The sequence below is a fragment of the Arvicanthis niloticus genome, chromosome 4 (assembly GCF_011762505.2).
Source record: "Arvicanthis niloticus isolate mArvNil1 chromosome 4, mArvNil1.pat.X, whole genome shotgun sequence".
NCBI classification, from domain to species: domain Eukaryota; kingdom Metazoa; phylum Chordata; class Mammalia; order Rodentia; family Muridae; genus Arvicanthis; species Arvicanthis niloticus.
Genome location: NC_047661.1, coordinates 80,088,807 through 80,113,102, shown reverse-complemented (window position 1 = coordinate 80,113,102; position 24,296 = coordinate 80,088,807). Strand labels below are relative to the sequence as shown.

The 24,296-nt window shown below is 46.1% G+C and overlaps 1 protein-coding gene across 1 annotated transcript in view; it reads left to right on the top strand.

Moving 5' to 3' along the window:
• Ptgfrn (prostaglandin F2 receptor inhibitor) overlaps positions 1–21,168 on the top strand; it is a 70,107-nt gene extending 48,939 nt beyond the window's left edge. The window contains exons 5-9 of the mRNA XM_034499983.2: positions 508–933; positions 4,930–5,349; positions 11,277–11,384; positions 15,615–15,920; positions 17,959–21,168. Of these exons, the coding sequence (XP_034355874.1) occupies positions 508–933; positions 4,930–5,349; positions 11,277–11,384; positions 15,615–15,920; positions 17,959–18,125 (1,427 nt within the window). The 3' untranslated portion in view covers positions 18,126–21,168. The remainder of the gene's footprint in view (positions 1–507; positions 934–4,929; positions 5,350–11,276; positions 11,385–15,614; positions 15,921–17,958) is intronic.
• The last annotated feature ends 3,128 nt before the right edge of the window (positions 21,169–24,296 follow it).

Sequence of the window (24,296 nt, the reverse complement as noted above, 5' to 3'; positions counted from 1 at the left end):
TTCCCCTTGTCCTGTGCAAAAGTCAGGGTTCTGACCCAGAATATTTGGCTTCTGGTCTTGGCAGCACCCTCCTTCCCTCCCTTACTAATTTAATCTTATTTTTTAAGGTGTATGGGTATTTCACCTGCATGTATGTCTGCACCACATGTGTACAGTGTCCTCTGAGGCTATAAGAGGGTAGTGGATCCCCTGGAACTGGAGTTAGAGATGGTTGTGATTGACATGTGGGTTTTTGGGAACTGAACCCAGGTCCTAGGCAAGAGCAGCCAGTGTTCTTAACTTCTGAACCATCTTGGAAATTTTCTTAAGGCAGATACAGGAAGAAGTGATTTACAGGCTTTGAGAAATACTCTTACAAGGTCCTTCCTGCTCAACACAAAAACTTGCTTTTTTTTTTTTTTTTTTTTTTTTTTTTCTAGGATGGACGATTTGTTGGAGTGCAAATGGTTCTTGACTTATTTCTTGGACAATTCTTATGTTGCTGTGTTTTCTCTTTCTCTCCTTCAGAACCAGAATACCAGGTCTACCTGAATGCTTCTAAGGTGCCCGGGTTTTCAGACGACCCCACAGAACTGCAATGCCGGGTGATAGACACAAAGCGTGTGGAGGCCGGTGTCCGACTTACTGTGTCCTGGTATTATAGAATGAACCGTCGCAATGACGATGTGGTGGCCAGTGAGCTTCTCGCAGTCATGGACGGGGACTGGACTCTGAGATATGGAGAGAGGAGCAAGCAGCGGGCCCAGGATGGAGAGTTTATTTTTTCTAAGGAGCACACAGACACATTCAATTTCCGGATCCAAAGGACTACAGAGGAAGACAGGGGAAATTATTACTGTGTTGTGTCTGCCTGGACCAGGCAGAGGAACAACAGTTGGGTGAAGAGTAAAGATGTCTTCTCCAAGCCCGTCAACATATTCTGGGCCTCAGAAGGTGGGAACATCATCTGTCATTGTTCAGTTTTGGTTTAGTTTCTTAAGTCATCTGTGTTTGTCTTGTTACCCCCTCCCTCCACTCACACTAGAAATCTGTGCTCATGCACTGGGGAGCTGGAACCACGTGGCCCTCTTTCCTCTCCATTGGACTCACTGTCACCTCTTCTATGTCCCCAGGCCAGGAGGAAAGGGCCTCTGCCACTCACTGGCAAAGCCTTGTATTTCCTGAACCCCATTGTGCCTTTGTCTTTCTTTCGGTTGCCAGCCTTCTCTCTGAGGACAGTTGTCCCAGAACCCACCTCAGTGGCTGTGTTTTCCTCTCACATTCCTTGAATAGCTGGGCATAAAGGAGTCAGGTACCCTACCCCATTTGTTCTTCTGCAGTTTCTACCATCTCCCCCTAGTCCCAAAAGACCCCCTCCCTGCCCAGAGCCACACCTCTTTCCCTTGTCACTCATCGTGATTGGCTCCTTGATCTGCTCATCTGCTGGAGCTGCTCGCCTTGGTTTCATAGCCACTCCATTATTACTCCTGTCTGGCTCGCTGTGTTGAAATCTTCCTGGGAGCTTTCAAAAAGAAAGGATCCCAGTAGAAATTACATTTAAGTTGTTCTGAGGTGTGTGCAGTCTAGACACTGGAATTGTATCCTCTAGAGGGGCCACCATGGAGGACCCTGGTATAGACAACGCCTTCATTCTCACCCCCTGCTTTTGTCTCTGAGACACATCCTCTGTCCTTTTTGGTCTTTCACTCCCAATTTTGTTCATCTGACCCATTCACTTCTGAAAACTGGAACCCAGCCCTCCATAGCCCAGTGTCACAGTCTAGTTCTCTAAGCCCACAGTCTCCCCAGATCATTCCCTTTAGTGCTTCAGCCCTATAGGTTCTGTCTTCTACCATTGTTCTTCCTTCTTTCTGGGTCTTCACCTCTCTCTTACCAGGAAGTCCAACATGCACGCCGCCCCTCCTGATACACATCCAGGGCTGAGGGTAAGGAGAGTTGTTTGATTACCTACTGATATCTAGCCTAAGTTTCCAACCAATCATGTCCCTTCTTTGCATTCTTAACTCTCTTCCCTGGCTTGGCCTACCTTATATTCTGCTTAAAACACAACCCAATTCAAAGCCAACTTTGCTGTCGTTTTGGCTGCATATATGCAGAGCTAGATGTAGTTGAAGGAAATAACTTTCCAACAGTGAAGGTCTCACTTCAGATTTCCAATCCCTTCTGTCACGTGGGCTCTCAACATTGAGAGTCATTCTGGTTTCCTTCATGTGTTTACTTCCCCACTCTCCTAAGTGATAATTGCATGCCACCTGCTCTCTCTGAAAACCTCCTCCCCCAGCCTCTTTCAGCTCCTGGCCCTGCTTCTCCATCCCCTATAAAAAGATAGTCAAAGGAGAACTTACATCTGCTATGCTCAATATTGAGCCTCTTACTCACCCTATGTCTTAGCAGAGGTTAGCCCCTCTAACAGCTCAGGCACATGACCCTCTTTCTTCTGTCTTCAATATTCTCTCTTCTCTGGTCCTTTTTCATCGGCCTGTTAACATTGCTGTTAGAGAAACTATTTTTGGTCTATCTTCTTCCTTCATCATTCTGTTTCTTACAACCCTGCCCACTACTCTGCCCTTTTATAGCAGTGGATTTGATTTAACTGTATTTAATATCTTTTGTTTCTCCTCCATTTCTCTGTGGTACTTGCTCCCCAACCCTTTATAATGCACATATTAATATTGCCAGAGATCAACACACTGCAGAACCCTGTTTGTCAGTTTCCTTCCTGGGCCAGGACAGTTTCTCCCTTGTAGGAATGCTTTGGCTTTTCCCTTACGGCTTATGGGATGCCTTTTCCAGACCTGTTTTCTTTCTCACTGGCTGCTGCACCTCAGCCTAGTTACTGTTTCCTACTCATTCCCCCATTTCCCACTTGGGACACGTGAGGACACAGTCCCTGAACTCCTGCTTGACTCACTCAGCATTATCTGAGTGAGTCAGTCACACCAGTGACTGACTCCCAACTGTGCCTGTGTCCCAACATGTTCTAGAGCTCCAGATTCACTGCTATGTTGCCTTCTTGCCTAGCAAGCAGCTCTTAAGTTTCCATCCAAAATGGAGCCTCTGGTCTCTACCACCCATCTTCTTCCACCTTGTTGCTGACCTAAACCTTTACCTCTGACTCCTCATTTTTTTTCTTTTGTTTTGTTTTGCTTTATTTTGTTTAACTTGCTAGGGATTGAAGCAGAACTGTATGCAAGCCAGCTGCACTGTGACCCCTAACTTCCCTTTTTGCTTATTGTTTGATTTATTGAGGGCTTGTTTTGTTTTTAGAGGCAAGGTCTCATGTGGCCCTGTCATCCTCAGATTCACTGTGTTGTCAGAGATGACTTAGAGCTCTGATCCTCCTGCCGCTACCTCCCAAGTGCTGGGACTACAGACACCGCCATGCCCAATTCTAACTTCTTGAGACCAGTTTAGAGTCTGACAGCCTCTCATGCTTCACTCTTAGGAGCCAGTGTTAATCTCTCACCTATATTTACATCACCTGCCTCCTGTCTGGTCTCCTTGCATCCACCCTTAGCCACACCCTTAACATCTAATCAGATGGTGAAATTCTTCCCCTCTATGCCTTCACAGATTCTCTATCTCGGAGCAAAACCCACAGTCCTCTCAGTGGCCTTGAGTGTCCTATATAGACTGTCATCCTCCCCCATAGCTCTCCCCTCTGCCCACTCTGAAGAACTCCTCTGACCATCCCATTGTCCCCCTCACCACCTGACAAGCTCCGTAGCTCACCATTTGCTGTCTCCTCTGCCTAGAAAGCTTCCCCACCTCCCTTGGGTGCTTAGTTAAATGCTAGCGTCTTGGTAGGACCATCCTGGGCCACTCTGTCTATAACTCTGTCCCCTTTCTCTTATACAGTCCCACACCTTCTCTTTTTTGTCTGCTTTTCTTCTGCGGTTGTTCTTACATGTTTACAGTCTAACCACACTACGTGTTTTATCTACTTGTCTTCCTCCACTGTTACATAAAGTGAAGGTTCCTGGACCTTTACTATTTTATTCCCAGTGCCTATGATATGAAGACTGTTAGTAATTAATGTTTAATTCATGAGCGGATGACCAAACTCACAGGAGAATCAAGAGCAAATGTGGTTGGCTCAGTAGAACCTCAGAAATCGTCATGTCTCTGAAGATGGCGTATCACACTTGTGCTGCGGGGTTTGACAGGACAGATGCTCCCCAAATCACAGCATAAAATTCATAACTGAATAGATTTTTGGGGTTAATTATTGTAGTAAAAGCTCTTCTTAAGGAATGGGGTACCTTCCACACATGCCTGACTTTGTGCCTTTGTGATTGATGAAAGCGAATATTTACATGCTTAGGGATTAGTATGTGACAGAGAAACTGAAAGAACATGCAGACCCACTTGTAGTGTAGTCATAGACATTGGCTCGAAATTCTGAAAGCCACATCTCCGAAGTTAAAAGTGTAAACCAGTTGGAGGTGGCCATGTCTGCAAATGTAGTTACTATATTATAATCATATCTATTATAATTGATATAGGGTTAGCCAGGGAAGAGCCAAGCTTCCACACAGGCTAGCTCAAGAAGATCTACTACCCTGGCACTAAGTAGAGAAGGCTGTGGTGTGGCTAGCCTAGCCTATCTTCCCTGCTCTCTGGATCTTGAGAGGCACTGTCTTAGCTCTGAGTTCTCTCAATGACACATCTGAGGGTTTGAAATTCCTTCTGTTCACACTTTAACTGTCCATTGCCCCTCAGATCCCTTCCGACCGCTGCTTCCCCGGGGGCAGTTTTCAGCCTGTTCATAGGCGCGTTATTTTCTTTTGGAGTTTTCACATTTTCCTTAATGTTATCAAGTGGCAGATTGCAAGTAAATCCCTATTTCCTGGATGCTTTGATTTTTAGATGTGTATCCATTTTAACCACGTCTGTTGAAAATGGCCCACTTCTGATTCTTTATTCCAGACTCTGTGCTCGTGGTGAAGGCGCGGCAGCCAAAGCCTTTCTTTGCCGCAGGGAATACATTTGAGATGACTTGCAAAGTGTCTTCCAAGAATATTAAGTCACCACGATACTCTGTTCTCATCACGGCTGAGAAGCCTGTTGGGGACCTCTCTAGTCCCAATGAAACCAAGTACATCATCTCCCTGGACCAGGATTCCGTGGTGAAGCTGGAGAACTGGACCGATGCATCTCGGGTGGACGGCGTCGTGTTAGAGAAGGTTCAGGAGGATGAGTTCCGATACCGAATGTACCAGACTCAGGTCTCGGATGCAGGCCTGTACCGCTGCATGGTGACAGCCTGGTCTCCTATTGGGGGTAGCTTGTGGCGAGAGGCAGCGACCAGTCTCTCCAATCCTATTGAGATTGACTTCCAAACCTCAGGTGAGCAGAGAGCTCTGTGAAGTCATAGATTGATCTGAGACAAACCTTTAATCAAGGGTCCTTATAATTTGTTCATTTTTGTGTATGTGTGAATGGTGTATGTATGTGGTTTATGTGCACACGTGTGCTTTTGCCAGAAGGTGATGTCAGGTGTCTTGCTCTGTCACTCTCCCTTGAGACAGTTTCCCACTGAGCCTGGAGCTAGGCTGATGGCCAGAATGCCCAGGGATCCTTGTCTGTCTCCCTACCACCGCCACCACACACAGCTCTGGGTCATAGGCATGTGTGGCCCCACTCAGCTTTTTATGTGGGTGCTAGGGACTTGAACCCAGGCACTCATTTTTAGGCAGCAATCATTCTTACATATCATGTTGTCTCCCAAGCTTCTGTCCTTCCCTTTTCAAAGAGTTTGTGAAGTATAATTCTTATACCATGTAGTTTATCCATTTAAGGTCCATAATTCTATGGCTTTTCATATATTCTTAGGATTGTACCATCATTGATCCCCAATAGTCAATTTTAGAATAATTCTGTAGCACCAAAATCAAACTCAGACCCCTTAACCAACAGTGTCTAGCCTCCTACCCCAGCATCCACTCTGCTTTCTGTATATGGATTTCTCTGCCCGGTATACATCACACGCATGTCACCTTGGTGTCTGGCTTAACTGAGCATGGTGTTTACAGACATCACCCATGTTGCCCTATGCTTTCTGTTGCATTTTATGACTGAGTGCTATCCCGTGACACGCTTGGTATCATTTCATCTGCTGATGGACAGGCTGTCCAGTTCCCCACTGTTGTGATTCTGTCATGAACACTCAATGTACAATTTTTTTGGTCTGGTTGTTTTTGTGGTTTTGGTTTTTATTTATTTATTTATTTAGTAAATGGATTTTTTTTTTTTTTTAAGTCTGGAACTCATAGTTCAGACTTGAAGGAACTTAGCGGAGAGAAATGAACATGGCTTGTCAAAGTGGTTGGTTCAGAGCTGGAGCCTGGGCCAGGTCTGGTTTCCTGGCTTTCTACTCCAGGACTGCAAGTGTGACTGTAGCTGAGTCCCACTCTCAGTAGCATTCAGTAGGATGGCTCTCAGCCTTACTCCGCTCCTCAGTTTTGGATTGCATGAACTTCCTATAATCGGGCATCACCAGAGTTGCTGCGGTGCTATGGTATTGGTGAATCTGTTGGTTTGGTTTCATAAGAATCATTATTCATGATATTAATCTTTGTTGTTCACTATTGTTAGGAACAACCTTGCTTCTACACTGAAGGCCAAAGTCAGCCATAGGCCTGAGTCAGCCATACATACCTACTAACACAAAGTCTTGGTCTCTGTGGGAAAACACTGACCCTAGAACAGATAGCTATAGACCTTGTGGACTGGTAGCCTTGGTGGAAAACTACCAGCCTAGATAAGAACATGTAGTCATAGACCTTGTGGATAGATAGCCCTGGTGGAAAGTGCCTTCTTGGATAAGAACAAATGAATCATAGATCTTATGGACAGAGTCATAGTGACCTGTTCCGCCCTGCTTCTTCACCCAGCCAAAACTCTGCTCTGGAAGATATCAGTACTCCCCCTGAGAACACCTACGCTCCTGCGTCATCCCCTTCCCCACACCCTGCCTCTATGTGCATATAATCCCTGTGTGACAAAATTAAAATAGCGGTTTGATCAGACTATAGACAAGCCATGGTTCTTTGCGTATCTTAGTTCACCGCCCCTCGGGCTGGGGCACACTATGTTCACTAAGAAATCAATTTATCTTTAGCAACTAGAATATTATCACATTATAAGGCAGAAAGGCCCACATTATAGACTGTGTAGCTATAAGGTGTATGTTCTCAAGTGGAAATATTTCACTCTTATGGATGACTCCCTAGGCTCTGACACACCTAGACATACCTGTCTATCTGTATGCTACTAGGTTTTGAAACATCAGGGCATACCTGTCTGTGTGTGTCACTAGGCTCTGGCACATGTGTCTGTGTATGTGTGTCACTAGGCCCTGATACACCTGTGTATGTTACTAGGCTCTGACACCTGGACACACCTGTCTGTGTGTCACTGGGATCTGACACACCTGTCTGTGTGTGACATTAGGCTCTGACACACCCAGTATATGTGTGTTACTAGGCTCTGGTACACCTGTCTATGCGTTCCAGTGGGAAGATGCTTTTATTTATTTATTTTTATTTTATTTTACTTTTTATTTTTATTTATTTATTTTTATTTTATTTTTATTTTTATTTATTTATTTATTTTTGTTTTTCGAGACAGGGTTTCTCTGTATAGCCTGGGCTGTCCTGGAACTCAATCTGTAGACCAGGCTGGCCTCGAACTCAGAAATCCACCTGCCTCTGCCTCCCAAGTGCTGGGATTAAAGGCGTGCGCCACCACAGCCCGGTGGGAAGATGCTTTTAGATTCCCAATCTCATTTAGACAGTCCATGTGAAGAATTTTCCTCTGTGAATATTAGACCAACAGTCCTAACTAATCTGCCTTGCATGCCAGTTAGGGATTTGAATGCATACATTTATACTTATCTATAAAAATCCTGTCATTAATTGAATCCATATAACAAAAACAAGATGCTTTAATTGGATTATTCACCTTTTGGAGGTAGAGAGATGACTTGATGGTTGAAAGCACGTACTGCTTTTGCAGAGAATTCAAGTGTGCTTCTCAGAATCTCAACACCCATCTGTAACCCCATCTAATTCCCGGGGGAATCAGTTTTCTGGGCAGTTGCAGTGCATATACCCATACACATAATTATAAATAAAGTATATTTAAAAAAAAGAAAATCCTTAAGTCGTTCACATCTGTTTATAGGTAATCAGAATGCACTGCCTCTGTCTCGGAGTGCTGGGATCAAAGGCCTGTGCCGCCATACTTGGCCCTTGTTGGGTGTTTCTATCATGGAAAGGTGTGGGGACTTCTTGATTTACCAAATGATTTCTTTCCCCTTGCATCTGTGTTTATTGAGATGATCACATGATTTTGTCCTTTTTCTTATGTATCCATCTTTCTCTCTCTATGGTCAGTTCCACCTTATTTTACATTTGGTTTGATATTTCTTGCAGTTTTGTGGAAGAAGGGAGATATAAAATCCTTTGTATGTATTTCTGGTTTAGGGATAGATATTGGGTCTATTTCTTAATTCTTTGAGTCCCACCATGCAGTTCTTTACTTCTGGGTTTAATGGATTGCCTAAAACCTGTACCATCTGTGGAATTGTCATAGTCCCTTCTTAATTAGAAGCTGCCACCTGATTGACCAGCCAAACACTAGAGCCCCAGATTGTCTCCCAGTAAAGAACTGATTTAAACCCCAAGAGCTTCTACTTCCTGTACATCAGTAGTCCTCCTTAAGATCCAGGCCAAAGAAGTCCTGCTACCATGCTGTCATCTAATCTCGAGCCTTGACCTCTTGTTAGTGGGGTCTGAGTTTCCCAGGGGATCCACTAGATCAAGGCTTTCACTGACCCAGGGCTAGCATGAGATTTAAACACGATGATGTAAGACTCAGCCTTTAAACAGAATAGCAATTTTTTTTCTTTTTAATATAGAAATGTGTGAATAGAGGGAAAGGGCTCAGAGGTTAAGAGCACTGGGCATACTTCCAGAGGACCTGGCATCGATTCCTAGTACCCACACCGCAGCACATGCTGTTTATAACTCCAGTCTCATGGGGTCTGACGCCCTTTCTGGGCTCCATGGGAACGAGACACATGTAGTGCTCAGATGTACATGCAGACAAAATGGGTATACACTTAAGATAAAAATAACAATTAAGAAATTGAAATAGAGCCAAGTAGTAGAAAGTAGAGCAATCACACCCCACCCCCACCTTGCCCTGTGAAACACTAATCTAGTTTGTTCATCTTTCTAGAACTTCCCTTCACTGTTATCTTCATGACATTGAAATCATGGCTAGACATGTGATTTTATGACCCACTTCCTCCCCCTATAATGTGAGACAATCATTTTTCCTGTTATAATAAATGCTAGGTAGACATCAGCCCAGTGACTGTATAGAGAGCAGCATCACTTAGCCATGACCCTATGGCTGGAGATGCAGATGGGATGCAGTTTGCTTACAGGAAAATGCTGCTATAGAAGGGGATGGAGTATGGAATATGGTTGTGTCAATGTTTGTACTTAAAAGTTAAGTGGTCTTCATGCTCTCAGCAGACTGGGAATCCAGAGACTCCTAGTGACTCTGGCTGTTCTCTGAATATTCCAAGTCATAGTCAGTCTGCAAAGTTAATTAGACAAATTTCTTCACCAAACAGAATTGCCACAGAAATAGACCATAATGAAAATATTTCTAAATATCTCATTATTCTGGGATAATGACCATATTAATGTCGAGCTATTGATTTCATTAGAAGGAAATCCACTACTGTGAATTGTTTGCTACAATGAAGGCCTTCTTCCCCAGCCCTGTCTGCATTGTGAGCAGAGCACAGACCCTCTCACAAGCCCTGCCTTGGTTCCCACGGCAGCCACCAGTGGGGAACTGGGAGTTATGACTTGTGTGACCCAGAAGGCATTTGGGGTTTTCTTTGGAAATATAAAGAAAAGTGACATTTGTTCAAATTAGGTAAGTCTTTCTTCAGTGTCTTAAATAAGAAAAATACATAAATCAGTTCAGCATGTCAGTGTTTGCTCACTTGAGTTATCTTAGAAGGGACCCGAATGCTTTTAAACTTTCAAAGAAAGTCCTGAGCAGAGTTGTTTATTACCAAGACTCTAATCTAAGGGAAAATCTTAATCCCCTTCTTGAACATGACCACTGCCACCCTGAGCCAACAGAAACAGCATTGCCAGCCATTTCCACAGGACTGGTTCAGAGCAGTAAGGCTGGCCCTGTGTCTCTCCACACAGTCTTGGGCAGAGCTGGTCCAGAGTATGAGATACTAAGGGAGCTGGGGCCTGAGCTTAGGCATCTAAGGAGGTGGTGTGTTTGCCTTCTGTCTCCTCCTTCCCCTGTTCCTGAGACTGCCATCCTGCTGTGTTCTGGAGTTAAGTCCCTAGGTCTCCCTAACACCCCTACCTCCATAACCAGCCTTCTTTACCGTTCAAATCATTCATATCCTTAGTGCTAGGAAAGCAATTTAATGAGTTATTATCAGTCATCAGATTGAAGTGAGAATAGAGCCAAAGCCATTTCAGCCCATTGCCTTATGATGCTGTGACCTTTCACACACTCTCCTAATAGGGTGAGTAGCTTTTTATGGATGCTTTTAAACACACTTTGGGATACTTTTCCTTTCTGGTAATCTGAACAAGAAAACAGTATTGTCCCTATTCCTCAAGTAAGATTTAGCTCAGCTTCCCCAACCTGAATGGTCTTTTAAAGGACTCTCCAAGCTGCCTCAGTTTCCCCCTGAAATCCTGGCATTTTCTCAGTGCCCCACCATACTTTATTTCCAGTGTTGGTGGATTTTTCTCCTCACTAAGTTTCAGTCCTTTAACACTATGGTCAGGGTTCTGTCCGCATCAGTATTGCAGGACATGCCAAGGCCACTCACCCAACTGTGACCAAAAGCACATGTGACTCAGCTCCTGACCCTCTGGTCTGTACACCACCCTGGGTAGTTTGAACTGTACTGAATGAGAAACCAGCCCAAGCTTACCAGCTCAGAGGCAAAGTGAGCATATCCATCAAGCAAAGCTGTGGTTGTCGAGCAGAGAAAGTTCTGTTCAGATTTAGTCAAGACTGAATTCAGGTAGATGTATGTCCCTGATGTGACTGTCTCTGCATAGAGAAAGGAGATCTTAGAAGGCCTGTTTTGTGGTTTTTCTAGACCAATTCCCAGAAAAGAGAACAACATTTAGATGCTTTTGGAGCTTTAGGAATGAAGTTGAAACTTGTGTGAAAGAAAATGATGCAGCTTACATATTACTGTCTTTCAGGTCCTGTATTTAATGCCTCTGTGCATTCAGACACACCATCCGTCACCCGGGGAGATCTCATCAAACTGTTCTGTATCATCACTGTGGAAGGAGCAGTGCTGGACCCAGGTACCTCCCTCCATTCTTCCTCCCCTCCTGTTGCATGTTATAAATGTTTCTCCCGACATCTGTCACTGTCACTCAGAGGTAGGAACTAGGGTTTGGACTGTCTGTTGATCTCCACTTGTCGTAGTCAGGGTTTCTGTTGCTGCAGTGAATTACCATGACACAAAAGCAAGTCGAGGAAAGAAAGGGATTGTTCAGCTTCACATCTACATTGTAACTCATCACTGAAGGAAGTCAGGACAGGAACTCAAAACAGGGCAGGAACTTGGATACAGAGCTGAGGCAGAGGTCATGGAGGAGTGCTGCTTACTGGCTCGTTCCCCATGGTTTGTCCTATAATACAGGAATGGCAACAGCAGGCCCTCTCCCATCAGTCCCTAATTAAGGAGATGCCTTATAGCCTGGTCTTCTGGAGGCATGTTCTCAATTGAGATTCCCTCCTTTCAGATAACTGTAGCTTAGGTCAAGTTGACAGAAAACTAGCCAGCACTCCATGTTTCCTGACTCATCACTGGCGTGGCTCCGTGAAGCTGTGTATCTGCTGTGAGACCTAAAACACTTTTCAGGACAGTCAGTATCTCTTCTTGGCTTGTTGTGGCCTGGTTAGAAACCCAGATTCTTCTTCCTGCTACATGTCATTCATTCCTTCTTTCTCAGCTCCTACAGCACCCAAGAACAGCTGGAGATGCTGGGACTAGAGCAATGAACATGCTCAGGGTCTGCCCTGAGAGCTTGCACCCGTGGTGACGTCATTTCTAACTTGTAGGATATCTTCATAAAGCCATCTCCCTGTTGTACTGAAGATAGAACCTTACACATGCTAGGCCTGTCCCAAGCCATGTCCCCAGTTCTACAAATCTTCTATTTATAGAACAGATCAACCTTGCCAACAGATGCCTCAATCCTGGGCCCATCCCTCATGCATTCTCTGCTTGGTGCCTTCAGCAACCAGATGCCATCCCTCTCTTATTGGTTCTTCTGGTCTTAAAGGAGCCCTAAAGGCCTTAGGGTGTTGTCCCTGTTGCTGGGCAGGACTATACGCACCTTTGCCTTTCCCCAAAGATTCTGTGAAGAGTCTTGCTTGCTGAGGCCTGCCGTTCTCCCTTCCACCCACTGTGACCCTGACACTGCCCAACCCCACCCCATTCCTAGCAAAGTCATGCACAAAGCTAGCCAGATTCTGTGAGTTCTCGTGTGATTCTGTGTGTGGAGCTCTGGAAGCATGGCCCCCGAAATAGGCAGGCAGGTTTTGCTCTGTGTGAAGGGGCAGTGCTAATAACCAGAGATGGTGGACCCTGCAGGCCTCACCAGCATCTGGGAGTAAACTACTGGATAGCCATTACCATTGGGGTGGATGCCTGGCTCCTTAGGACTTCTGTAAAGCATGAGAAGTCGGGCTCTGAAGAGAGCAGCCACTGCTGCACCATAGGAAGCACCGAGACACAAAGGTACCTTTGAACGTGGAAATGAAGGTAAGGGTAGGAAAGACTGCCAGGGAAAGGCAAGCAAAAACTTCTTAAAGTTTGCATAGAGCAATGCTGTTTTAAAGCTCATTCATGATATACACAGACATAAACCCTCCAAATGCTCTTTCTCAGCAAATTAATAGGTCGCCAGTTGTGCCTTTCATGTAAACCTCTTTTCTCCGATGTAATTGCAAAAGCTATAGGTAGCTGGTATCTTGCAAATCACAATTTTCCAGAACTTTGCACTCTTGCTCTGTGTGGGTGGAAGATTCTGAGTAATTAAACACAAATTGTAATTCTTTTCTTTCTTTTTTTCTCTTTTCATTCATCCTACGGCTCAGAGAAGGAATTCTCGGTGGGAAAGTTGCATAAGTGGGCTGAGAGCCAAGGCACTGTTATGTCACAGCAGGGTGGGAGCGGCCAAGTGTGGGTGGCACCGTGGTCAGGCTCCACAGAGCGGAGGCAGTGCGAGTCATCAGCGGGAAGGGGGGGTCTCCAGAGCTGTGGAGGTGCAAAGGGCTGGCTCAGTCACCGTGCTCATGGTACTTGGAGCTGAGGGTAGCTAAGGAGCTGGGCTTTCCTGTCCTTGCTGCTTAGCCATTGCCCAGAGGCAGGGTGGCTGAGAGTTAAGGGTATTCTGTAGCCTCTGTGAGGCCTCCCTCTCAGGTGAGGTGACTTCCGTGTTCTGGAGGTGGTACAGTTGGAGGACATCAGCATCTAGTCCCTAGCCAGTGTATGCAGTGAGATGGGTGGCTCAGCACAGCAGATGTCCACAGGAGGGACCCACATCCTTGACAACAAGCACTATGCCCTTTTTTCTAGCAGCGTCTACCTGTCCAGCCATGTGTGGAGATGAGGACAGTCACTTTTATTATCACTAGTTCCCACTGGGTCCTTCGTAGAAAACGTAGATCCTGAGCTTGTAGGCACATGAACCTTTCAACAGAAGAGCCAGGCATCCACCCCAATGGTAATGGCTATCCAGTAGTTTACTCCCAGATGCTGGTGAGGCCTCCAGGGTCCACCATCTCTGGTTATTAGCACTGCCCCTTCACACAGAGCAAAATCTGCCTGTCTGTTTCCAGGGCCTTGCTTCCAGGGGCCACACACAGAAACACATGGTCCAGGCATGGTTCTTGGCAGTATTCACCCATGCAGTTAGTTGGATTATTTTATCAAATGTTCTTAAAGTGTATGTGTGTTTGTGTCTGTGCACAGTGAGTATGTGTGCGTGTGTCTGTCTGTCTGTCTGTGGAGACTAGAAGAGGATGTCAGATCCCTTGGAGTTAGAGTTAAAAGCGGTTGTGAGCTATCTGACATAGGTGCTAAGAACTGAACCCAGGTTCTCTGCAAGAACAGCTCTTAACCACTGAGCTGTCTCTCTAGAACCCTGTTAATTGCATTGTGCAATAAACTAACATGGCTTGTTTAGGTCACATGGCCAGTAGGTACTGGGATTCTGGCTCAGGCTAGCCACCCTAGTTAGCATCCTATGATGCACGGTGGAGAATGATGTAATGGGGACACCTCTATGTCTTGTCTTTGGTAGCCACTCTAGACTCCCACGTGACAGCAGAGTTTCCCTGGGTAGCGGAGCCCACACTGCTCTGGTGCAGAGGGGAATTTAAGCAGTCCACAACACTTTCTCCATTCAAACCAAGCTGGTCTCAGAGACTTACATGCTGAGAACTGTTTATGCTGAGGTGTGCCACCAGGAGTGGGTGGAGGAGAGAGATGATCTGCCTTAGTAGAGGAGTTATCACTTGGACCTGTTTGGAAATATACACTTTGAGTTGAACTCCCTTCTCTCTTACGTGTGTCTGGATGACATCTGTTTGCCTTAGAATGTGTTTCTGAAGTTATTAATGTACTTTCACTGAATGAATGGGTATTATTTTTTGTTGTCCAGCAAAAACCGACATATAAAAAGTCCCAGGCCGGGGCTATAGCTTACCAATAGAGCACTTGCCCAGCACAGCCCTGGGCTCAGTCCTCAGGGTTTTGTTTTTTTTTCCTTAGACAAAGGAATTTTGTCAAGCAGGTTTAAGAAGCAACTGTGTTTCTGATCCACAGTTCCCACACGCCTCCTGGCTGAATCCTGAAGCTCAGCAGCTGGTTTGGGTTGGTGCAGTCAGGGTGGGGATGGAGGGTCTGGGTTTAGCATGTGGCCTCAGTTTCCACATTGTGTAAATTAATCCTGTACCGTTCTCTTTCTCTTCTGCCCATCTTAATTTATTTGAGGCAGTTAGAACCTCAGTTTCACAGAGTACTTCATGATCCACTAGCTTTACTCTCTGGGACTGTTAACTGTGTTCAATTTTCCCAGCTTGATTTTTTTTCCCCTCTTGTTTTGAACTTAAATACTTCTGCAAGGGGGAAGAAAAAATAAAACAGCACAAACCACAGTAAACAATAAAATCCAAACTGTCTACAACTTTAAATCTGGTATAATTTATGAATGTGTGGTCTCTGGTTCTTCAGCTTGAAATGCCCAGGGACCCTGCACACCACGCCCAGGCTTCACACACAGGGCTGTTTGGCCCTAGATCCTCTTCCTGTGGTTCCTTAGGGTGGGTGGTCAGGCTGGACATACTACTATCTGTGGCTGTGTGGCCTTGCCACAGGGGAGGCTGTGACAGTGTATCATCACAGGCTGCCTGGAGGTTCATATAGACCTGGCTAGGAGTAAGGGTTACACACAGGAGTGTGTACATCAATCAGTTCTGCTCACACTCTGACCTCAGCACTTTGGCTTGGTAATCCACAGACGACATGGCCTTCGATGTGTCCTGGTTTGCAGTACACTCTTTTGGCTTGGACAAGGCTCCCATCCTCCTATCCTCCTTGGACCGGAAGGGAGTCGTGAGTACAGGCCAGAGGGACTGGAAGAGTACTGTCAGCCTGGAGCGAGTGAGCGTGCTGGAATTCTTGCTGCAAGTGCATGGCTCTGAGGACCAGGACTTTGGCAACTACTACTGTTCTGTGACTCCCTGGGTGAGGTCACCAACAGGTTCCTGGCAGAGGGAAGCCGAGATCCACTCCAGGCCCATCTTTATAACTGTGAAGATGGATGGTGAGTTCCTGCTCTGGGTATCTAAGTATCTTCCCATGTGGTGCTGAAGCACATAGAATCCAGGCTTCAATAGTTTGGTCCAGCTTGTTTTTTCTCTAGGGCCTGACTTGGGGCCAAAGTGGTTTTTCAAGTTTGCTAGCTTTGCAGTCCTGGCCTGGTGACACCACTAGGGAAGGACCTTTAGCCTTGGCTCCTCTTTGATTCTGTAGAAACCCACTTCTTCATATCCTAAGGTTGGCATGGCTTTTATCTGAGGGCAGAGAGGTCTCCACATGAGACTATAGATTAAAGACTGACAGTTCTTACCCACCTACTGTTTCATTGTTTTTAGATGAGGTCTCATAAGTCCTAGGCTTGCCTCAAATCCACTGCCTGGCCTAAGGCTTGCCTTAATCGAGCCTGTAGCAGAGCGGGGACCTCTTGGAACCCTACAAGAGAAGAGTATTGCTACTGACCCATACCAAACCTACCCCACCCAGACCAACCTAACCAGTCAGACCTCTGTCCCCCTCCACCCCACTCCAACCCACTAACCCTCCCTAAGCTGGGCATTTGTCCCTTTATTCTCAAGAAAAGTGTTTGCCTTGTGAAAGCTTCAGAGTGTTACTCTACTCCGAACAACTCCATGGAGAGAATGAATTCCATATGCCTAAGGGTTAGGAGAAGCATTAACCAAGAGTGTGTTTCCCTAGAGGTCAATCAGTCTGAGGAGAAGGACCTTTCAACTCCAGCTCCTCCTCACTTAGTTTTTCTGTTGGGTGACTTTTTCTGAGGAGTCTACTTAAAGTCACCCCAGATGAAGAGGACAGTGACTGACCAGAGAAACAATTTCACCCGAGTCCAGCTTGTTGAGCCAGTGTTACAGGCGCATGGGTAGAATACAGGCAGTGAGAAGAAGACTCGACACCCCCCCCCCCCGGCCATATACACCAGTGATTACTAACCACTTATATATCAGAATATCAGAGAGGCGCATGGGTAGAATACAGGCAGTGAGAAGAAGACTCGACCCTCTCCCCCCACCCCCCACCATATACACCAGTGATTACTAACCACTTATATATCAGAGAGGCGCATGGGTAGAATACAGGCAGTGAGAAGAAGACTCGACACCCACCCCACCCCCCGCCATATATACCAGTGATTACTAACCACTTATATATCAGAGTAGAGGGAAGAGGCCTCCTGAACCACTTCTCCACCTCCCCTAAAGGAAATGTAGTGAATGTGCTCTTGGAAGGCTCTCGTCCAGGTGAGCACAGCCAGTCTGAATGGCTTGGAGATGCAGCAGCCGTGCCCTGCTTGGAGGACAGAATCTGTCTCCTGAAAACATGTAGCAGTAGTCTCCCATGGGTCTGTTATGAAAATTAGATCATTCCAAACATTAAAGACCTGGCCAGAGGCAGGCAGGCACCTACCCAGAGCCCTGGGGGAGGGAAGATGGCACTCCTGGGGTGGGATCTAAAGTTCTGTCAAATCTCTACCACATTTGCATCTTAAACTCTCCTTGAAGTGACTCCATATGAGAACCCAGATTCACCAAACAAGTCGGGGAGTGATTATTCACTTTGCTCGATAATTTACTATAGTGTTTCTTAAAATAGCGCCCTTAGTACACTTCAGTTATTTGATGCATAGAAATTGATTTATTCAGTCTTTTTTTTCTAAAGGATGCATCTGCCGTTCAATGTGCGGTGCCCTTATACTGACTTTTAAAAATCAATCTCCTGCCAAAACCCTAAAAAGAAGTTGACATTCAAAGGCATCAAGTAAAATCTCTTTAATGCGTGCTACCCCCGTCACCCCCCACGTGCCCAGCTCCACAGAACTGAGTGGGGGACATTTGTTCATTTCTTCAACAGAGCTGAGCTACTCCTGTCTGAATCACATGCCAGGTGCAGGGTATGGGATTTATGAGCTCTGATCTCTGCAGATATCTGCTGTAGGAGATGGGGGTGAAGTGGGACTAGGGAGTGAGCCAGTGCCCTCTACCCTCCAGCCCTGCACTAACCGCTTCCACTTTCTGTCTTCTGAACAGTGCTGAATGCCTTCAAGTACCCGCTGCTGATTGGCGTGGGCCTGTCCACAGTCATCGGGCTCCTGTCCTGCCTCATCGGGTACTGCAGTTCCCATTGGTGCTGTAAGAAGGAGGTGCGGGAGACGCGTCGGGAGCGCCGCAGGCTCATGTCCATGGAGATGGATTAAGCAGTTGGAGATGGAAGGACAGAGGAACATTGTAGGAGTGGTGGGGGTGAGAAGAGGACTCTGATATTTTACGACCAAGTGTGTTACACTAAAACCAGTCCTCTCTAATCTCAGGTGGGACTCAGGCGCTCTCTCTTTTCTGCATGTCAAGTTCTGAGCGCGGACATGTTTACCAGCACACGGCTCTTCTTCCCACGGCACTTTCTGATATGTAACAATCGAGTGTGTGTTTCCCCCAGCTGCAGCTTTTTAATGGTTAACCCCCGTCTAATTAGTTTTATCCTAGCGGCTTATCGACCCTCTGATTCGTGTGTGTTAATCACTTTTGATTTGAGGGATCGAGGTGAGGAAGGGCGAAGGCATTCAGAGTTGGTCATCGTGGGTAAGAGGGTACCTGCCCACCCGAAAGCCAGCATCCACAAGCAGCTAGCATCCAGAGAGCTGCTACCTGCTGCCCTCCTCCCTGGCCCAGAGCTGATATAGACCTGTGCCAAGGCAAGCTGTGGCTTCTACTACCCTGCCCATCCCCCACCCCGTTGTCAGGAGTTTAAACTATATTGGAACCTAAACTCTATAACTTCTTGACCCTAAGCCTTTTGTTTCCCCTTCTCTGCCCTCTTCCGTTTTCGGGTTTGTTTCTGTGAGAGTGAGGATATGGCAGCCCTGGAGTCTAGAACTTGGCTTTCCACCAAGCACCTTATCTTGCCACCTTAGCCTTAAGAATGAGTATGAAGAAAAATCACCACCACCACCTCTGTCCAGGGCAGAAGGTCTGTGAGTAAGAGGACACTGGGGGAAGGAAAGGAACAGATGCTCGCTTACTTACTCCCTCTGGTAGTTCTGAGGCCACTGTGCTCCAGGAATGCCAGGGTGAGTTGTGCCGCTGAGCCAGGTGCCCTGTCCCTGGGGCCACAGGACTGGCATGGGAACCACAAATGCTCCTTTACAGGAAGGCAGATTGCTGCCTGCAAAACTGACTGACTTCAAGGAATCAGAAATTGCCTAGAGCAATCGTGTATTCTCCGTGACCTTTTCAGTCCTTGAAGATCCCCGCAGGGGGTAGTGAAGAGGGGTATACTTTGTGGACCTTTGCTTTCCTATTAGAAACACGAAGGGAACCCAGCAATTTAGTGTTACGTGAATGGCCTGTAAAAGAGGGTTGAGAGCAGCTGTCTCTGCCTGGCTGGGCCCAGCAGGAACAGGACAGCAGGCAGGCATACATTCCAGGTCACCAATGCCTACTCCACCAGAGCCTCGGCCACACAGTCTCTCCCCCAGCATAGCCTTTCATGAGGCTCCCCTGGGTACTGAGGCTCACCACCCGCTTGGTACCCTCACCCTGCCCTCTGTCTTTGAAGGATTTGACACTGTTGTCTTCCAAAGGGGGCAGGGGAAGATTCCTTTCTCTTAAAGCAATAAAATAATACGAAAAGATGGCCATTCACGTGCAGCTCTAGTCACCATGGGCCAGGATGCTCTGAGCCCCGCTCCTCACCTTCTCTCCATGTGGCCCATGGTGGCTTTTGTATTTGCCACCCAATTTCCTCTGCTTGTTTCGGGCCCACCTTGGGGACTGCTCATGTGATGAGATTTTGAGCTGGTGGCTCTAACCCAGGTAGAGCCCAGGGTTAGAGTCGGTAGCAAGAAGAGGGACAGCAGGTGTACTCCACAGAAGCAAGAGAGGCCAAAGTAAGGGGGAAGGCTTTGGCAGACACGGCTGTTCTACATGTCGCTTTCTTATTGCTGGCTCAGACGTGAGGCACAGGTGATGGTACAGACAGGAATTAGGGAATAGAGCCAGATTTTAGGAACAGCCTTCAGGCCCATGCCAGTCCTGAGGAACATTCAGGGTCTTTGCAGTGCAGCCCTCCTTAGGACAAGAGAGCCTTGGGTGAGCTGAGCCCTGGATGTGTATAAAGCCACAGTGGTCAAGCAGGTACTTGATGGTGAGAGATGAGTGACCGGGCCTACCTTTCCCTTTCGTCTGATGTTGAGATTTGAACCTGAGTTGTGGAGGCCATGCCCAAACCTCTGTGTTGCTTAGGGCTGGGAGAGGGGCCAGAAACCCCAGGACCTAGTTCCTTTTGGGAATATTAACATTCTGGGGTGTGTGTCTTTTTAAGTGTGGTCAAACACTCTTGATTACCAAATAGTGTTCCCCATGAAGCACTCTTCCTGAGGCTCCCACCCTGCCCCACTGGTCTGAGGGAGGGAAAGGCCGAACCAGGCCTTGGCACATGAAATTGCACTTCTTAAAGAGAAACTTTATAGAAGGTTGGGTATTTTTCCTAATTACAAAAATCTTCCGCTGAAAGAACCTAAGCTACATTCAGATCGAAGCCTCGAAATTACTTTAAATTGTTTACTTTATGATGTTTACACACACGACTCACTTTTTTAAAAAATAAGAAAACTGCAAACTCTGGCTTTTTAACAACTTTTCAGATTTTTCATGCATGGGATATGCTGGCACCCTGACTCACCAGCTGGATTCAATCCTCATTTAGAAATGTCCCGATATGTGGATATATGTGTCTTCCCCGTCCCAGCCACATGGCTCCCTCCTGCCCAGACCTCTGTCTGTTTCTCTGGTGGCTTTTGCCTCCTGCTTTGCAGACCGCCTGCAGCCATGATTTTGTTACGGCATCCATGAGCCAAAGACTGCGCCTTGGGAGCAGGAAACAATAAGCAATACTACACAACTTGCTACTTTTGGGGGGAATTTTTTTTTTTCTTTTTTAGCTTCACTGATGACAACAGAGGAAGAAAGGAATTGAGGTTTAGGTAAGTTCTCTTCCACTGTGTGACCAGATTCTCGGTGACACACAATTGTGCAGATCACTGGGAGAACAAGGTTGGGTTTGTTTTCTAGTGTGTAACACAAGGATCTGCAGAATTTTCCGTAGACAAAGAGAAGGTCTTGTGTATTTTTGTCCCTATCCAAGGTTATACAAACTAATTGTGTTGTTTTATACTGTGGCCACAAATATGCAATGCACCATTTGTTTTTGTTTTTATTTTATTAAAGGAAGTTTAATTTAAATCAGAGTTGTGTGAGGAAGTTGATATTGGCTTCCATGGGCCTCCGCTCACCAGTAAGAGGGGGTGTGGCTGATTCCAGTTGAAATGGCAACACCTTCTGATCCTTTCAAACCTAAAAACATTGTCGGGCTAGAGAGGTAATCCAGTCAGTAAAGTCCTTGCCTCACAAGGACAGGAGCCTGAACACAATTGCCTTAACCATGGGGTGTTCATGAGGGGAAGGTAGGAGAGTTGGAGAAATAGCTCAGTGGTCCTTTAAAGCTCTGGTTGCTCTTGCAAAGGACCCCAGTTCCAGTCCGAGTATCTCCATCATGGCTTATAACCATCTGTAACCCCAGTTGTAGGGGATCTGATGCCTTCTTCAGACCTCTTTGGACACGAAGTATGCATGTAGTACACATACAGACATGCAGGGTAAATATTCATAAACATAAAACAAATCTAAATTATTTATGTATACATATGTGTGTATACATGTATATGTGTATCTATAAAGGCTGGGCAGGGCGTAGTAGCACAGTACTAAGGAAGTAGTAGGGACAGAGAAGAGCTGGTTCCTATCCAGGGAGAGAGATGTCTCAAAAAAAAAAAAAAAAAAAGGTGGACAACAGTAGAGGTTGTTCTTGCCTCCACTTGTATACACACACACACACACACACACACACACACACACACATACACACACAGCAAGAGAGAGACAACATTGTAGACTTTGGCCTACAATGAAATAGCTGCATTTTGTAGAGTCCATTGGGGTTCTCTAGAGGAACAGAATTTATAGAATGACTGTGTGTGTGTCTGTGTGTGTGTGTGTGTGTGTGTGTGTGTGTGTGTGTGTGTGTGTGTAAGTGTGTAATTTATTAGAGTGACTTACAGGTTGAGGTTCAGCTAGTCCAACAGTGGCTGTCTACAAACAGATCTAAGAATCTGGTAGTCGTTCAGTGCACAAGGCTGGATGTCTCAGATGTTCTACAGTATATGATAGAATCCCAAAGAAGTAGGCTCTGATACCAGGGAAGGAACAAAATTGACAGCAACACCAGACTTCCTTCCACCATGCCCTTTGAAGGACATGCCACCAGAAGTTGTGGCCCACCTCAAAAGATCTAGATTAAAAATGGGTATTCCTGTTTCACATGATTTCATTATGATAACAATCCCTCATGAGTCACCCAGCTGCTTAGGTTTTCTTAGTCCCAGGTGTGGTCAAGTTGACAACTAAGAGCAAGCAGCGGATCCACGATGAGTTTCCCAGCATGCAGAAAGGTAAGGGCTTTCTGTTACTCAGGGTCCTCTTGGCCCTCTGTTGAGTTCCCACGACCTTTAGAGGTCTCCTTTCAGGAAAGAAAAGTTAGAAACTATCCCTTTCTGCAGATGAGGAAACACACACCCAAGTTCGGTGACCAGATTGAGACTGGAACAGGTGGTTTTTCTGACTCATGCTGCAGTTCAGAGTCCAACTCTGGAAGCCACCAGCCCCTGCACCATGAAAACCACACTGCAGATCTGGGTGGGAGCACGTACCAACAACTCCTCCCACATTGTTCCAGCTCAGCAGGCTCCTGCAGCCCCGCTCCCCCAGACTGACACTCCTCTTAGCTTTGCTTTGTGCCCTGTATTTCTGTGTCCCATTTAACAACCCCTCATAGTAGTTATCCAGATGAAGTGTGTATCCTGGCCACTCACGTACTATGGTTTAATGCTCAGCTGTCAAAATGGCCAGCTATTCCATTCCCTTCAGTCCAAACACTGATGCAGGCAGAGCCTGGCTTGGGAGACCCTATCCTGTTACTGGAATGGTTCCTTTCTCAATGTCAAAAGCAAAACAAATGTCCTCATACACCTACTGTGTGTTCAGGCACTGCTGATGCTGGCTACCTGCCACAGGCCTGCTCCTGGGCTTTTCCTTACCCTCGTTGCTGCAGATATCTTGCTAACTGTCTTAACTTGTACTCCTCCTGGTCCCAGGGCTCAACCATTGATTGGATCTAAGAGGCTGCCTGACAAATGTTCTGATAGTCTGATTGAACCATGAAGATCAGGCATTTGCCACCATGACCCCAGACTCAGTCTCACTCTGGAATTGTTGGGATATGCCCTGCACTGGAACAGTGTACTCTCATTGAGACTTGGAGTCACTCCTAGAAGCTCTAGCACAGGTTCCTGAATGACAGAGACTCTGCCTCCTGTGACTTCAGGCCAGTGTTCATGGGACTCTGAAGTAAACATTGTGTAATGATCTAGGTGTGGCAAGACCACCACAGAGCAGCGGCTGGCTCTGGGAAGATGGTAGTACTCAAGATGGCATTCCGACAACACACACTTGCACCACCTTAGAGGTCCACATCAGTGAGAAGAAAGTGTGCAAAATGTCTGGCTCTCAAAATGTCAGTGTTCTCAGCACTGTGTTCTTTGCCTGTCTGATCAACCCTGAGAGAAATTAGCAAGACTTCAAATGTTAAAACATTAAAAGGAAAACAGCATGGTGAACACGCTCACTCCATGGAGTGTGGGACCAGCGGAGGCCCTGCTCCACCTGCTCACCTGAGTCCCCCTGTCCTGTGCATTCTCCAACCTACTGGGCAAGCAGCATGGGTTACTATGGCTACCTAAAGTCTTTTGATGGTCGGTGAAGCAATCGAATGTCGATCTGAGTGTTTTCAAAGCTTGTTGATAAAACTGGATATCCATATGCAAGAGAATTAAGTTGGACCTTGCATCATATACAAACATTGTGCCAAATGAGTAAAAACCCCAAAACTGTAAGATGAAAGCTATTTTAAAAAGAAAGAAAATGTGGAGGGAAATGTTCAGAACATAGAATTTGATAATTATTTCTTGGGTTTGACACCAAAAACATAAGTAGCAAGATCAAAAATAGGCAAATGGAACCATATCAAACATTAAGATGTTCTTGTGTCAACAAAAATGACAGTGAAAAGGAAAAAATATTTACAAGTCATATATGTGATACAGGCTAATAATATCCAGACTGTAAGAAACTTGATTGTAAAGCAAAAACAAAAAAGAAATGGGAGAGGGCTCACATAGAAAAATATAAAGAACACATACAAAGAAGATGCCCAGAATCACCGCCCATAAGAGAGATGGGAGTCAGAACCACCAGGA